Source organism: Nicotiana tabacum, chromosome 4 (genome assembly GCF_000715075.1).
Source record: "Nicotiana tabacum cultivar K326 chromosome 4, ASM71507v2, whole genome shotgun sequence".
Classification (NCBI taxonomy): domain Eukaryota; kingdom Viridiplantae; phylum Streptophyta; class Magnoliopsida; order Solanales; family Solanaceae; genus Nicotiana; species Nicotiana tabacum.
The window spans coordinates 118,578,540-118,595,016 of NC_134083.1; the positions used below are offsets into that span (position 1 = coordinate 118,578,540).

Genomic DNA, 16,477 nt, shown 5'->3' on the forward strand with positions numbered 1-16,477 from the left:
AACCGCGGTGCGTGGGGCGCCGCGCGTGCGTATTTTTCTACTGCCTGACAGATTTCAACTCTCTGGATTTCCCCAGTAATTCCTCGCTTGGTGCGTCGCCCCATGCGGCGCGCCTGTGCAAATTATATAGAGTGATTTTCCTATTTCGCGTAGGAAAAGGTGATTTAGTTTGGGACCGACCATACTTGGTATAAATACATGGAAAATGTTATTTTGAGGACTTTTGACATTTTGGAGATCTAAGGAGGCTAAGGAGGAGTTGGAGAAGCAAAAGCACAAGGATTTCATCATTACTTCATCACTCAAGGCTCGAGTTTGGATCGTTTTATGTTTTCCTTTACTTTAAATATATTTGTGATGAATTGCTCCATATCCATGGAATAGTTCTCTTTAGTGTTTGATGGATTTGGTGTTATAATATTTGTTTGTGGATTATAACTCTAGTTTTATGTACTGAATCATTTTTGGATGATTTAACTGTTGCATCTATATTCACTTGTTCATGTAATCGAGGGAGACATAACTTGTGATATCTTTGCATTATATTATTGATTGAGTTCATTAATTATTCTTAGTAATCGAGAGAGGCTAGTTGAATTGTTGATTAAATCTAGTTAGGAGGATAATCGAGAGAGGTTCTCCTAAAGACTAATCCACTACGCATTCTTGCATATATTCACGTGCTTAAATTGGTTCATCCTGTGAGGTTAAAACTTAATCGAGAGAGGAGTTTTGCTGAACGTTTGAACTAATAATTGAGTGAATTCAAGAGACTCACTTGAACATTAGAAGTGAATTATCTAGAGTTAGATCCCAAAAAAGTATCTTGGACCTATCCTATCAAAATCCTATCTTCTCCCATTGATAACTTTCTGTGTTTATTCCTTGTTTCGATTGTCATTAGTCGGTAGCTTTAGACTCTTAGTTAATTATAGTTATTAATCATATAAATCTAAATCGTTGATTCTTTGAATAGCAATTAAACTAGAAAAAATGAAAATACTGTTTAAATCCATTCCATGTGGATATGATATTATACTATACTATCTTTGACTAGCGAGCATAATTAAAGTGGTTTTTTGTGCTCGTCAAATTTTGGCGTCGTTGCCATGGAATGGCAATCAATAGTGTTTGAAATAGTTTGTATTGCTAATTCAGGAATTTTTCTTTTTATTTTATTTTATTTTTTCCTTTTTACGGTTGGTGTTCTTTGACTGTGCGCAGGTTGCAAGTTCAGAGTGGTGCATGACTAGAACTTCTGCGTAGGAAGCGCTATCATACGAGCCAGAAATTGAAAATCAATTGCGACAGCTGAAGAAGGAAAGAAATCTCACCGAGACAACAGAAAAGGTTGGGTAATCCTCAACCAAAGAACTCATGTAGTACTTAAGAGAACAAGTTGCACGGGATGCGAGAGAAGCATCCCAACAAAGAGAACAAGCTGCGCGGGATGCTGAGAAAGCAGCTATTAGAGATGCGCAGAATATCTATAAAGAAGAGAGGGGTCTCAGACATAATCAACATCAACCCTTGCATAGGAGACCACTTGGCGATTATGCTAGACCGGACTACAATCAAGGTTTATCAAGTATTAGACCACCTCCAATTGCAGCAAACAATTTTGAGTTGAAGCAAGGGCTGCTTCAAACCCTTCAGAATTGATGTATCTTTAGAGGGAAGCCAAACAAAGATCCAAACAATCATCTAATGGACTTCGAGGAGATTATGAATACCTTTCAATACAATAGTGTGTCACAAGATGCAGTTTACTTAAAGGCATTCCCCTTCACACTCAAAGATGATACAAAGCAGTGGCTTCGAAGCTTACCTAATGGATCGATTCGAACATGGGATGAGATGACCAGAAAATTTCTTGATAAATATTTCTCATTAGCTAAGACTGGCAAGTTTAGAAGAGAAATCCATAACTTTTGCCAAAAAGATAATGAGACTGTGTTTGAAGCTTGGGAGAGGTTTAGGGAAATAGTCAAGAAGTGTCAACATAGCGGAATTGAACTCTGGATGCAACTCCAGGACTTTTGGGATGGATTGACACCGGCCTCATGTAGAACATTGAGCAATACAGTTGGAGACCCTTTGATGAAGAAGACTCCAGAAGAGATAGTCACAATTCTTGATGACTTGTCTGAAGATGCAAATGAGTGGCCTTCTGAGAGTGCTGAAAGAAGAAGATCGTCAGGTGTTCACCAGGTTGATGCTAACACATCTGTGCAGGTACAACTTGATGTTATGGCTAAAGAAATATGGAAGCTGCCCTTAGCTATAATACAAATTGAGCCTCATGCAGCTTGTGATATATGTGGAAGAGGACATCCTACTCATGAGTGTCAAGCCTCAACAGAGGAAGTGAATGTTGTGGGAAATTATAATGCAATGGGTCAAAGGCACCCCGGTTTTTCATGGAGTTCACCTGGAGGTACTGCAAATGCGTGGTAACAAAATAACTCTAGACCTCAAGGACAAGGAGCTCCAGTCTTCCAAAATCAGCAGAGGCAGTAGTTTCAGCCTCAACATTCCAATCAGCCTGGTCTAGAAGATCTAATGAAGGCCCTCATTAACAAGACAGATGAGAGGTTGGACGCTCACGGGGCACTATCAAAGGATTGGGCACTGGTTTTCGAACCTTAGAGAGACAAGTGGGATAGATTGCAACAATATTATCTGAGAGACTCCCGGGTACTCTGCCAGCCGATACTGAGAGAAATCCCAAAAAACAGTGAATGATGTGACCTTGAGAAGTGGGTAAGTGTTGAAAGATACCACTCCAATCCAAAAAGAGGTGGTACTTGAAAAGGAAAATGGGGAGCAACTGAAGAATGATATTGATAAGAAGAAGAAATAAAAGAAGTGAGCTGACAAAAAGAAGAAGGAAATTTTGAGAAGGGATGAATCTAATGAGAGTGAGCATATGCCTGCTCTACCTTTTCCTCAAAAGCTATATAGAGAAAAGTTGGACAAGCAATTTCAGAGATTTCTGGATATGCTGAAATAGGTTAATGTAAATTTTACATTCACAAAAGTGCTTTCCCAAATGCCAACTTATACCAAATTCTTGAAGGAGATCCTCACAAAGAAGAGGAAGATAGAAGAGACCTCAGTGGTCAAGCTCACAGAGCATTGCAGTGCGATATTGCAAAACAAACTCCCACAAAAGTGTGGAGATCCAGGGAATTTTACTATACCTTGCTCTTTAGGATCTATTAATTTTGATAAATCATTATGTGATTATGGTGCCTCAATTAACTTAATGCCTCTATCTATTTACAGGAACCTGGAGAAGGAGATTGGAGAGATAAGGTCAGTGCCAATATCTTTGCAGCTGGCAGACCAAACGACTTTGATACCCAAGGGGAGAGTGGAATATGTCTTAGTTCGGGTAGATAAGTTTGTATTTCCTGTAGATTTTATAGTAGTGAATATGGAGGAGAACAAAGAGGTCTCCCTCATCTTAAGAAGACCATTCTTAGCAACGGTTAGAGTAATACTAGATATACATGAGAGAAAGCTCATGCTTAGAGTGGGTGAGGAGACTGTAACTTTCGAGATGAATGTAGAAACAGGGGTGAAAAAGGAGAAGTCAGCTGCAAGTGTTGAGTGGAAAGTGAAGGGCTCAAAAGAGAAGGCTGCGGCGAGTGAGAAATATAAGTATGGGGTCCACCCCAAGAAGGCTGAGAAAAAGATGTCTGCATGGATGTGTGCATTAGTTCGAAGGAGAGGAATGGATCCCGACTTCGACTCCGAATCCGACTAGATATTCAGGGAAGTTTCCTTTACCTTATGCTTTTTAATTGTATGTCATGGGGACATTCCACAACTTAAAGTGTGGGTGGGGGATAAATTGTATGTTGTATATATATATATATATATATATATATATATATATATATATATATATATATATATATATATATATATATATATATATATGTGTGTGTGTGTGTGTGTGTGTGTGTGTGTGTGTGTGTGTGTGTGTGTGTGTGGTAGTTAGAGATAGAAAAAGAATTGGAAAAACAAAAACCATAAAAATTGGAAAAAATTCAAGTTTTCCCGACGATGGATATCATTTGACGGGTTTCTTGAGGGATTAAAGTCGAAAGAAAAAGACAAAAAGATTTTCTTTTGTAGGTAGTATAATAATTCCCCCTTGGTTTTTCTTTGTGCCGCGGTTCTTTTCCAAGGGTTTTGTTTGAACCGGGTGTAGTTAGTTTTTATTTTTGTTAGGAGTAGGAAACCTTGTGCTATGGTTTAGATGGAAGGAAATATATCTTGACTCTATTATACCTGGTGAATAATGAGTGCTTTAGCTGTGATGCTTAGGCTCAGTTCTTTACTCTTGCATAAACACCTTAAATTGTATGATCTTAACTTTGCTTAACTTCTTTGACCAGATTGTCTTGATAGTCCAATCTTGAGTGAGTGTCTTGATAGTCCAATCTTGAGTGAGTTATGTGCTATGTGAGTGTGAGATTTTGTGTATTCTGTGCATTGCATTTGATGTCTAGAACTTGCTCTATGTGTTTGCAAAGTGAAATAGTAGTTGTATTCAGTCTTGGAAGTGATATAGGCATTTCTTTGTTGAGCTAGTTATATGCTTTTACCCACCTAATTGTTATGTATCGTAGTTAACCCATTTGAGCCTATAATCTTGTTTCTTTGGCAACCATATTACAAGCCTTACCCATTTGTTCGAATTAACCATCTATTTGAACCTTGTACCTCTCGTGAGCACTTGAATTTGATATGAACTTTGTAAAAGTTAAAGTGTGGGGTGGTTGGTTTGGCTTTTGAGTGGAACTAATGAAATAAGGAGAAAGGTGCACTGTATTGAAAAAGTAAGAGCCACTTGAATTGAAAGAGAAAAGAAAAATATTGTATTGTTATGCAAAATATTATTTGATAGTGGTGACTCTTGATGTAATTGTGCTTAAAGAAGTAGGGAATTAATGTATATTGATGTGAAGGTGGAGTTTTGGTCTGACATAAAAGTGGGGTTTTGAACAATGAAATGTAGGTATTAAAGTGCTTAGGGAGGTGTAGTCACTCTTTTATCCAAATATATCATACTCGTCCTGCAGCCCACATTACAACCAAATAAAGTCTTACTTGATCCATGACTAAATGAGCTCAATTAGTAGAGTAGTACACTACGGGCAAGCCTATGGTACGTCTTTTGTGGCATATGAATGTTGTTTCTGAGAGTGAGTGAATTCTTTCTATCTTGAGTTCCTAATTCTTCATAAATTTCATTATGTGTGGAACTACTCTCTATTGTTGCACGAGGGCACTTAATTCATGAAGGAAAGGTAATGCTTGACCTCTCTGTTAGAGTAAGTGAGAAGGTTATAAATAATGCGTGGTGCTTGTAAGTCAAATCTTGAGGCGAGGATGTTACAGTATTGTGCTTAATCTGTTTTAAATACTCTTGGTGTGATGAGTTATGAGAGTTGTTTAAAAAGGTCGTGTCTATGTGAAGTGTAGTTTTATTGCTGGAGGACGAGCATTGGGTTAAGTGTGGGGTGTTGATGGTAGGCTATAATCTCGTATTTAGTCGCTTATTTTACTTTTATTGTGTGTGAGCTTTAATCGCTAGTGTTTTGTACTTATTATGTTTTTATGCCTTGTAGGAGTGATTACGAACTATGTAGATGTATGGAATGAATTCGAGTTATTTGGAGCTTTGAAGTCTGAGTAAAATACCAAGGGATTAAGCTGGGATCGCGTTCGGAGGTCGAGAACCATGTCTGAATATCAAAAAGCAAGGAAAACCCCGTACTCTAAGACACCCCCACAGCTGCGGCGCGTGGGGCACCGCACGTGTGTATTTTTCTGTTGCCTGACAGATTTAGACTCTCTGTATTTCCCCACAAATGCCCCGCTTGGCGTGTCGCCCCATGTGGCGCACCTATGCAAATTTTACAGAGTAATTGTCCTATTTCGCGTAGATAAATTTGATTTCGTTTGGGCCCGACCCTATTTGATATAAATACATGGAAAACGTTATTTTTTAGGACTTTTGACATATTGAAGACCTAAGTAGGATAAGGAGGAGTTGGAGAAGCAAAAGCACAAGGATTTCATCATTCCTTCCTCACTCAAGACCCGAGTTTGGATCATTTTATGTTTTCCTTTACTTTAAACATATCTGTGATGAATTGCTTCATATCCATGGAGTAGTTCTCTTTAGGGTTTGATGGATTTGGTGTTTTGATATTTTTTTGTGGATTATAACTCTAGTTTTATGTATTAAATTATTTTTGGATAATTTAACTGCTGCATCTATATTCACTTGTTCATGTAATCGAGAGAGGCATAACTTGTGATGTCTTTGCATTATATTGTTGGTTGAGTTCATTAATTCTTCTTAGTAATCGAAAGAGGCTAGTTGAATTGTTGATTAAACCTAGTTAGGATGATAATCGAGAGAGGTTCTCCTAAAGATTAATCCACTACGCATTCTTGCATATCTTCACGTGCTTAAATTGGTTCATCTTGTGAGATTAAAACTTAATCGAGAGAGGAGTTTTGCTGAATGTTTGAACTAATAATTGAGTGAATTCAAGAGACTCACCTGAACATTAGAAATAAATTATCAAGAGTTAGATCCCAAACAATTATCTTGCATCTATCCTATCAAAACCCTATCTTCTCACATTGATAACCTTCTGTGTTTATTCCTTGTTTCGATTGTCATTAGTCAATAGCTTTAGACTCTTAGTTAATTCTAGTTATTAATCATATAAATCTAAATCGTTGATTCTCCTTAATAGCAATTAAACTAGAAACTACGAAAACACTGTTTAAATTTAATCTCTGTGAATACGATATTATACTATACTATCTTTGACTAGCGAGCATAATTAAAGTGGTGTTTTGCGCTAGACAAGTCATCTACACAAAAGTCGAACTTCAGTCAACTTTTTACAACTTAAGCTTTCAACATTGGGACTAAGTGTCCCAATTCACTCCCAGACCTTTCCGAAACTAATCCAACCACCCTGGTAAGTCACATAACCAGAAATGAATATAGAAGAGTCAATAAATAGGAAAACGGGGCTATAATACACAAAATGACCGGTCGGATCGTTACACTGGCTAGCTTTTAAAATATACAAAATTAATTCATAATAAATAGTAAAAATAGCTACAAATATATATATAAATAACCATTTATAAAATTAAATACTTAAAACAGTAGCTTAGGATTATAAATATATAAAAATGCTATTTTGACATAAATAGTGTAATAAATATAATTATTGCGAAAATATAGGCTATTATTGCAAATAATGTAAAAATGATATGAAAATGCAATGAAATTATAGAAAATGATATAAATATGCATAAAGTAATATAAAAATATAAATAACTAGTTTGGCTAACTGGTTACTCGTAAATAATTTTAAGAATACAATAAATAAATTATTTATCAATTATAAATTCTAGAATCAATTAAAAATGATTAAAATATAAGATAAAAATATTTGCATAAAACCTCCATAATAATACTTTAACTAAATGCCATGAATATAATAATTTGATATTTAAAACATATCATGGAGTAATAATGCGGGGAAATATCCTATAAATAAAACTTTAAAAATTTATAAAAATATATTATAAAGTATATCAACCCACAAAGGCTAATGAGAAAAAAATTTAATATCAACACATGACCCAATCGGGACGGTTCCATTCTAACTCTCAGGTTTAGGAAAGTAATCATAAAGTCAAGAAGTATTAAGCAATAAAACACTACATGAATAATGAGTCAAGTAATTAGAAGCACTCATGTTTTTGTCCCTCAATTTCCTAAAAAATAAAAATACACGTTTCACGTTACATCCCCTGGAAAAGAACCGATGTCCAAAGAAAACCCAAGGGGGATTATTATCTACCTATGAATAACTAAAGATAATATTTTTGGATTTTTTTATTGGACCTTAATCCCTCAAGAAAGCTGTCTGCGAGATCCATCGTCGGAAAAAGTTTATTTTTTTATGTTTTTGAATTTTTCTTTAATTAAACTAACACAACTAAAATATCATAGAAAATCACCCAGCCAATCTCCTCACCCCACACTTAAAATTGTGCATTATCTCCAATGCACACCATAAATAACAAGAGCGTAAAAGAAACTTCTCGGTAGGCCAAAGGCCAAAGCATTAGCAACTCATGGGATACTCAAACTTCTCCCGGGCATAGTCCTTTATGCGGGTACCCCACTTTATGCGGGTATCCCACACTTAGTTCAAACCATCTAGTTAGTTGTCGCATCCTTCCAATAGCTTAGCTTTCCATGCCCCTACAAAATAAAAAATTTACAATGCAAAAATAATACAATAAAAATTAAAGATATAAAAATAAAATAAAACAAAACAGTAAAGTTGTGTTGCCTCCTATCAAGCGCTTTACATCGTGACACGACGTGAATCACTTTTTTCCTCCACCTCAAGCTTATGAATTGGATCTCCAATTTAGACTCAAGCTTATGATTATGCTCTTGGGATGGTGGAACAAGTCCTTGCGAGCCAAAAACTAAATATCGCATTTCACACTTCTTGGCCTTCAATCGAGGAATGTTGTTTTGCCTAAATAGCATTGCAAATTTTAGAATATTGTAATGAACCGACCAGTAGTTTTGTGTATTGTAGTCTCGTTCCCCTATTTATTACCTCTTATATGTTCATTTTTGGTTATGTGACTTACCGGGGTGGTTGGATTGGTTTCAAAAAGGTTTCAGAGTGAATTGGGACACTTAGTCCCAAGGTTGGAAGTTTAAGTTGAAAGAGTTGATCGGAGTTTTACTTTTATGTGGACGACTCTGAAATGGTGTTTTGATAATTCCAATAGCTTTGTATAGTGAATTTGGACTTAGTCATATGTCCGGATGTTGATTTGGAGATCCGTAGGTTGATTTGTTGGTTTTGGCTGAAGTTGGAAAGCTGAAGGTTTAGAAAGTTGAGAGGTTTGACCAGGAGTTGATTTTGTTAATATCGGGTTCAGATTTTAGTTTTCGAAGTTGTAATAGGCATGTTGAGTTATTTGCGACTTTCATGCAAAATTTGAGGTCATTCGGAGTTGTTTTGATATGGTTTGGCATGAGTTTTGAAAGTTGAAAATTCATTAGTTTTATTAGGCTTGAATTGAGGTGCGATTAGTGGTTTTGATGTTGTTTTACGTGATTTGAGACTTCGAGTAAGTTCGTATTGTGTTATAAGACTTATTGGTATGTTGGGATGGGGTCTCAGGGGCCTCAGGTGCGTTTCAGATTGTTGGCAGATCATTTTTGGAATTTGAAAGATTGCTGAAGTTTGGGAGTTCTAGAGCAATCGCACCTGCGAGGGATTGGTCGCATGTGCGATGCCGCAGAAGCAGCCTGGTGATCGCTGAAGTAGGCTAGGCAGGACTTGGGGAGGAGCACATATGCGAGGTGGTTGCTGCATCTGCGAGCCCGCAGATCCAATAAAGAGGGCGCAGAAGCGAACGTTGGCGAAGACTTGGGAGTCTGCAGATGCGGAAGTTGGATCGCAGAAGCGTTCCCGCAAATGTGGAGAAGGGCCCGCATGTGCGAATGGTCGGGATTTAAGTGGTTTTTGCAGATGCAGAATTTTGACCACAAATGCGGCGTCGCAGGTGCGACTGAGTTAGCGGCATATGCGGGATCACTAGGAAGAAGGTTTAAATCGAGGGTTTGGTCATTTTTCTCATAATTAGAATTGTGGAGCTCGATTGGAGGCAATTTATGGGAGGCTTTATGCTGCAATTAAAGAGGAAAGTAAAGATTATGCAATTTTGATGATAGATATTGATTACCCATTGATTATTACACCGAGTTTATGTGAATTTAAGGTGAAATTTGGGGATTTTAGACTATATTGTTGGAGAGTGAGATTTGATGATTTGAAGGTCGATTTGTGGTTGAAATTGGATGAAATTGGAATGGTTGGACTCGTATTTGAATGGGTGTTCGGAATTTGTGAATTTTATCAAATTTCATGGTGCGGGCCTGGGGTTAACTTTGCATATTTGATTCAAGATCTTAGCTTTATCAATTGGAATCGGCTCCTATGGATTTTATTCGTTATATTATGTTATTTTGACTAGATTCGGGTCGTCTGAAGGTTGATTCACGTGAAAAAGGCTTGTTAGAGGAGTGAGTTGACTTGCTTGAGGTATGTATCTTACTTAAACATGGTTGAGGCACTAGTTGCCTGAGTTATTAGTGATAGCTATGTGCATAGGTGCGCATATGTGTGGGGATCGAGCCCATGTGTGAGCACCGAGGTATTTATCCATACTCGGGGTGGTGCTTAGGCTATGACATACCTTGAATTGATCGTTAAGCTATAAGTTGTGATGTTTCTCATAGTTGTAACCTTGTTGTGAGCTATTTGATCCATGTTTTGAGATTACCTAGAGTCTAATCTCCTGATTGAACTTGATATTTGCTATATTCGTGATGAAATTACCGATTTGAGCTATGATAGCACACTTTTCACGTGCATACACTTTAACATGTCACTTATAACAGTCCAGGAGCATGAAATCTGATATTCATTGATCATATACATGTGTTCTTGTATATTTGTCTCTATATAATATGATTTGAACTTGATGCATGTAACCTCACCGAGCGAATTGTGTTGTTATGCCTGTAACCACGCCGGGTGGATTGTGTTTTTATGCATGTAACCATGCCAGGTGGATTGTATTGTTATGCATGTGACCACGTCAGGCGGATTGTGATATAGCATGTGACCACGCCGGGCAAATTATGATATTGGGCTTGTGACCATGCCGGGCTGATAGCACATTGAATTGTCTGTGCTGCATGTGAATATGGATCCATGCCCCTTGGGTCACCCTCTCATATTTCTCTCTTGATGGTGTACACACGGATTGAGGAAAACTGATCAGTGGTTTGGTATGATTATGGAAATTTTGAGGAAATCTGGCTAGTGTTGTTTGGTTGTTGCATCTCATCTTTACTTGCAATTTCCATGATAATTTACCTGATTTACTTGCATATCATCTTTGTATGCTGGATCATTGACTGAATAGAGTACTTGAGTAATTGTGAGCACCAAGGTGGTTTTATCCATGTTTTCATGATTTGATCATATTACTGTTTCATACTTGTTAAATTTATGAAATGTACAAGTTATAGCAAGTATCATTTGTACTTCTTGTCACTATTACCTCGTCGAGGTTAGTTATTGTCACGCGAGCGTGACCGGCGCTCAACTGAGTGAACCCGACCGAGAAAGCTTGTTAGATTTCATTCTACCCAAACTCATCCATGAATAGAGTTAATACATATTATCATTAATTAGACGAAAATGTGTTCATGTCTACAATACTAATTCATTTCCAATAGTTTCATCATTTTTAAAGTCTTAAATGGACAAGTAATACGTCCACAACATAATATAACATAGTTTGTCTTTTTCCAGCACCAATACACAACCCACATTATGTCTACGGAGCCTCTATAGATAAAGAAGAGTACAATGATAATGCCGGCAACAAGTCCCCGGCTATACCTCAAACAGAATACACAAAGTACAAAAAATTCATGACCCCGGAATGAAGTGGGGCTCACCAAGTCAGCTGGGAAGAAGGTGCACTGCTATCACTGACCAATATCTTCTGCTGTGGAACCACCTGCATCCATTGAAAGATGCAGCACCCCAGGCAAAAGGAACGTTAGTACTGTCGAATAGCACTAGTATGTATAACTAAACACCCTCTTAATAGAATGACAAATAATACAAATAAGATTATCATAATATCAATAAAAGACTTAATCAACATCAAACCTCAATTTAGGATCAAGACAGTGTTCAAATTAATTTCTATATCTCACATTGGGAGATTTTTTGTATCGATATACCATTGTCCACAATACCATTATTCACAATACCAGTACCAACGTACTCTTAGTACGGAGTTCGATCACAACCCGATCGGCTAGGCCATCTCATTAGAGACATCAACCATAATTTCTCTCAATATCAATACCACCGTCTTTAACACGGAGTCCGATCACGACCCGATCGGCTAGGCTATCCATTAGGGACATCAACCACAATTACCATTTCAATTACAATTTCCAACACAATCACCACCATGTGTGCGGCATGGTGTCCGATCATGACCCGACCGGCTAGGCCGTCTTATTTGAGACATCAACCTTTTTATATCAATCATCGCATTTCATAATACTTTCACATCTTTTCATTTCATTGGCACTAGTGGCCATAATTATAAGATCATTCTTGGCACGTTGGCCATATTCATTATTTCATGCTCACATTATCAATTTCAATATCATCCTCATCATCAACAATAAACACAATTCAAATCAAAGTGTGTAGTACACATGTGAGCAATTTAGAGTCTAATGCACATAGAGATATTTCACAAAATTTGGCATAATAGCCTTCATTTGAAGTTGACTTAAAGTCGAAACATTATTAATGCACAGCCCATATTTTAACACATCCTCAATTGGTAACATAACATGAATAGAGCATTTGGGATGCTTGTTGAACATATATCTTCCAACCCAATCTTACTCGGAATAGCCAATTTCATAATGAATCACTCGGGACCTACATAATTTACATGAATATCATGGGATTCAATTCTAAGAGAAGAGTTTAGCCAACATACCTCACTTGAGCTTCCTTACACTCTAAATATTCCAGAATTCTTAGCAACCTCAATCTATTGTAGAAATATAACAAATTGAACCAAAATTAGGAATATGATCATGGCTCTAGCTCACTTGAGCATTTTATCAAACACTAGGTGTGCATAAGGTTTCAATATCATTTTTATGAAGGATTTCATCATCCCACAACTCAATCTTTACCATTTTTAGCTCAACAATATTCCTACACCCTTTGATAACACATGCATGTAGAATAAAAACCTCTCATGCCCAGAAATTTATCTTGCTAGTTACCCACTTTCAGAAAATTTCAAAATTAGGGTTTAGGGTGTAGAATCTTATCTCTAGGATGAAGACTTAGTGAGCTTCCCTTCTTAATCTTCCAAAACTTGAGCAAGAATTGAAGAAAATTTAATAGACATTCTCCCGAACTACGCTAGCTGGTACTACCTTACCACTTACTATGACTACGTCAAGGCTTTATTGCTCCTAAACTCACCTTTAAACCTGTCGTATTGATTTCTCACATAAGTTAGGAATGACGTTGTTCAATAACCACCTAAATATGTACTCTTTTCCAAGCAATACATAATAAATAGGCACCATTAATTGAGAGCTGATCAATTAACTAAAATAAGTACGTAGTTAAACAGGTAGAGAAATCCAAAGGCTAGTTATATGAAAACATATCAAGAATTCATCCTTCAAAAGGTTCCATCAAAATCCTAGAAAGAAATTTAGCTACTCATAGTCATGCTAACAACCACGTTAATAATTGAAAGCATTAATTTACAAACTAAGAAAGAATGGAAGAATGAACCTGTGTGATCCGGTGCTTTGCAATTGTTACAGTCATCTTTCGCCTCGCGAATAATGTCTAACCTCAAAAATAGGTTTAGAAACCATTTTATACATGTTGGGGGAGTGTAAGTTCGAAACTACCAAGTCATAGCCGAAATAGGAAAGGTTTCCTGCTTGGGCGCCACGTAGGACGCCTGGCGCAAAGCTGGGCGCCCAACTCTATCTTGTGTTTGTCGTTTGCATTTTGACTGAGGCCTGGCTCAAACCTGGATGCAAAAAATCATTCTCCCTCTAAATTCTTCCATCTTGGCTTCAATTTGCGCACAATCCTTCCATATCACTTCCGATTGACCCCTATACATATAAACATCATTATTAAGCTCGAGTCACAAATATTCGTACTAAATTTAACAATATCGAGGCATAATGCAAGGAAATTTACATGCAAAAACATGGATTTTCGCCAAACATCAACATCTAGACACCAACAAATCTTATGTAGTCCAACCAAGCTCAAATGACCTGAAATCCATCTGAAACACTCCCGAGCCCCTCGGTACCTCGTCCAGTTATACCAACCAGTCCCAAAACATAACACAGACTTACTCGAGGTCTCAAGTCACACAAAGTAACATCAAAACTACAAATCGCACCTCAAGTCAATCTTAACCAACTCAGAATAACTCCAAATTTTACACACAAATCCCAAATGACATAACAGACCTGTTTCAAGTCCCCGAACCACAAAATAAGAAGTTCAAAAATATATTATTTCTAAATAACAGAAAATATATCATTTTTTGTAAGGATTAAAAATAAAAGAGTGTTACATAAAATGAAAAAGAAAGAACTATTTTGTTGCAAGCAATTAACTTTTCATATTATAGACAGCGTCGTGATGCTTTTTTTTTTTTAAATCCGTCTTTAGGTGACGGGGTTTGGCAAGGACCCTACCTTGTAAATTAAAATTCAGAGGTTAATACACTAACGAGGGGACATAAAACCTAACCTACGCAAAAACAAAAGAAAATGAAGGCATATTCGTGAGACTCATGAAGAAGGATATACAATGAAGATCCTATCGATTGGAGAGGAACATTTCCCTTATATGACGTGATGCTTTCTTTGTGTCAGCAGCATGCAGTTTTTCTTGTGGGGGTGCTCGTTTTCGGAGGGGCTGGAGATTCGAGCAGTGTAGCAATTCGAGTAATTAACATAAGAGGACAGAAATTAAACATGAATTGTTATGATGAGTTGATCAGATACTGTTTTTCACCATGTCGCCTTCGATTTCTAGGATTTCTGAGATCAAATAACAGTCTGTTTATAAATTCTCTAAATTCTGAACTATCCTGTAGCGTGCCCAGATTAATATCTGAAATGTAGTACTAGTATTGTAGAAATAATTATCTGCATAGGAGATTTGGGGTGAATGTCTTATGAACAATATATAAGAGTCTTGCCAAATACACGAAAACGAATCCATAGTATTTAATGTTTTTTCGTTTCTTACAGATAGAGACTCATTAACGACGAGTCATGGACATAGAAGAAGCAACACCTCTAAAACTTGCATCAGGAATGAAGCCTAAGCAACCCAGTACGCCTTTCTTGTATGGCAAGAAAGTTTTCCTCTTCATCTCCTCCGAGAGTGCCCTATTCAACGTGTAATGCAACTCATGAGCCGAAACCTCCCTCCTCCTCAAGGAGCTTGATACCGATGACGATCCAACACTACTACCAGTTGATCTAAAGCTTGACTCTTTACTATGAGTTTTCTTCAAAAACTTGTTTAACTGATCTTTGTTACTTGCTCTACCCTCTGACGCGCTTCTGAATAGAAACAAGTCTTTCAGCTTCCATTTGCTGTACCATAGTGTTATCATCGATGAAAATGAAGAAGAAGAAGATATGTTTGTATTTTCTTGCTTGCTTTCACTGTCAAACAGTAAATCGGAAGCTCTGAAAGGAGATAAAGATCTTGTCTTTTTGTGCCTTGAAGAACTTGTAGAGTGCTGAGTTCTTTCCCTACCAGGGCGATCATTTTCTGTTCGACTACTCTGCTCTAGGGCTGCTGCAAATGGATCTAATTCTTTCTTCTTCAACTTTTTCTTTGGAGATTTCGGCGAATCAAATGGTTTGCCTTCATACTGTAATCTTGGTGGTGGCTTCAATTTCAAAGGCTTGATTTTTCCACCATCAAAAAGCTCATCAGCAGCTGATACAGAGCTTCTCTCCAACTGACCACTAAAATCAAAAGCAAAATCATCATTCTCATCCCGGGTTGCTCTTGATTTTGGAATTCCAGGCTTTTCCTCCCAATTGAATGGAACTTCACCACCGGTTGTTCTTAGGGCATCGCCACCGTGGGCAGGGCTAGTAGGGGCGCTGAGAAAATAATTGCCAAAACGTTGAGGGCTTGAAGAAGCACTTATATAAGGAGTAGTACAAGCACTATCGAAGTTGAAGTCCACTGGAGGTGAAGCTATCATCACTTCCATCTCCATTAATAGCAAAATTTGTAATTAGCTGCTTTTGCTATGGAGAGAAAAAATAAAGAAGGACAAGGGTAATGATGATATAAGCAAATGCAGGGGAGAGGAGTAGAATTGGAAAGAGAAAGGAAAGTGATGATTTATTTGACCAGAGGGGGCAAATGGCAATGGCAGCCAGAGTTGTAGCCGCCTTTGGTTTCTTGTTTGTTTTTATGGACTTTTCTTTTCCTTCTTGGTCTATATTTTGACCGGGACATCCCAACAACTGCCATTCTATGAAATGCCGACATTGTCCTCTTCAATACAAAACAATTCTTCATGACAAAACAATTTATTATATGAGAGAGATAAAAAAAAATACTAAATAGGATTAACATTTGTTATTCTAAAGAATTTATACTTTTTTCTATAAAAAAAATTATTCATTAATATAAGATACACGATGGGGCAAATGCCTAGGGTTCAAATAGCAACGTTTCGTACT

General features: G+C 37.2%; 1 protein-coding gene and 1 non-coding gene across 3 annotated transcripts; both read right to left on the bottom strand.

Moving 5' to 3' along the window:
• Positions 1 to 1,905: 1,905 nt before the first annotated feature.
• On the bottom strand, positions 1,906 to 2,012 carry LOC142180494 (small nucleolar RNA R71). Its single transcript, XR_012709117.1, has one exon. It is a non-coding gene; the product is annotated as a small nucleolar RNA R71 (small nucleolar RNA).
• Positions 2,013 to 13,516: 11,504 nt separating this feature from the next.
• On the bottom strand, positions 13,517 to 16,156 carry LOC107802266 (uncharacterized). 2 transcript variants are annotated; one of them, XM_016625728.2, is made up of 2 exons: positions 15,012 to 16,156; positions 13,517 to 13,852 (listed from the first exon to the last, which is right to left on the bottom strand). In XM_016625728.2, exon 1 carries the CDS (start codon positions 16,003 to 16,005, stop codon positions 15,025 to 15,027), a length of 981 nt encoding a protein of 326 aa, XP_016481214.1. In that variant the 5' UTR covers positions 16,006 to 16,156; the 3' UTR covers positions 13,517 to 13,852; positions 15,012 to 15,024. The 2 variants fall into 2 exon arrangements, with proteins under 2 accessions (XP_016481214.1, XP_075108466.1); XM_075252365.1 differs by having other exon boundaries at positions 13,518 to 13,852; positions 15,060 to 16,156.
• Between the last annotated feature and the right edge of the window lie 321 nt (positions 16,157 to 16,477).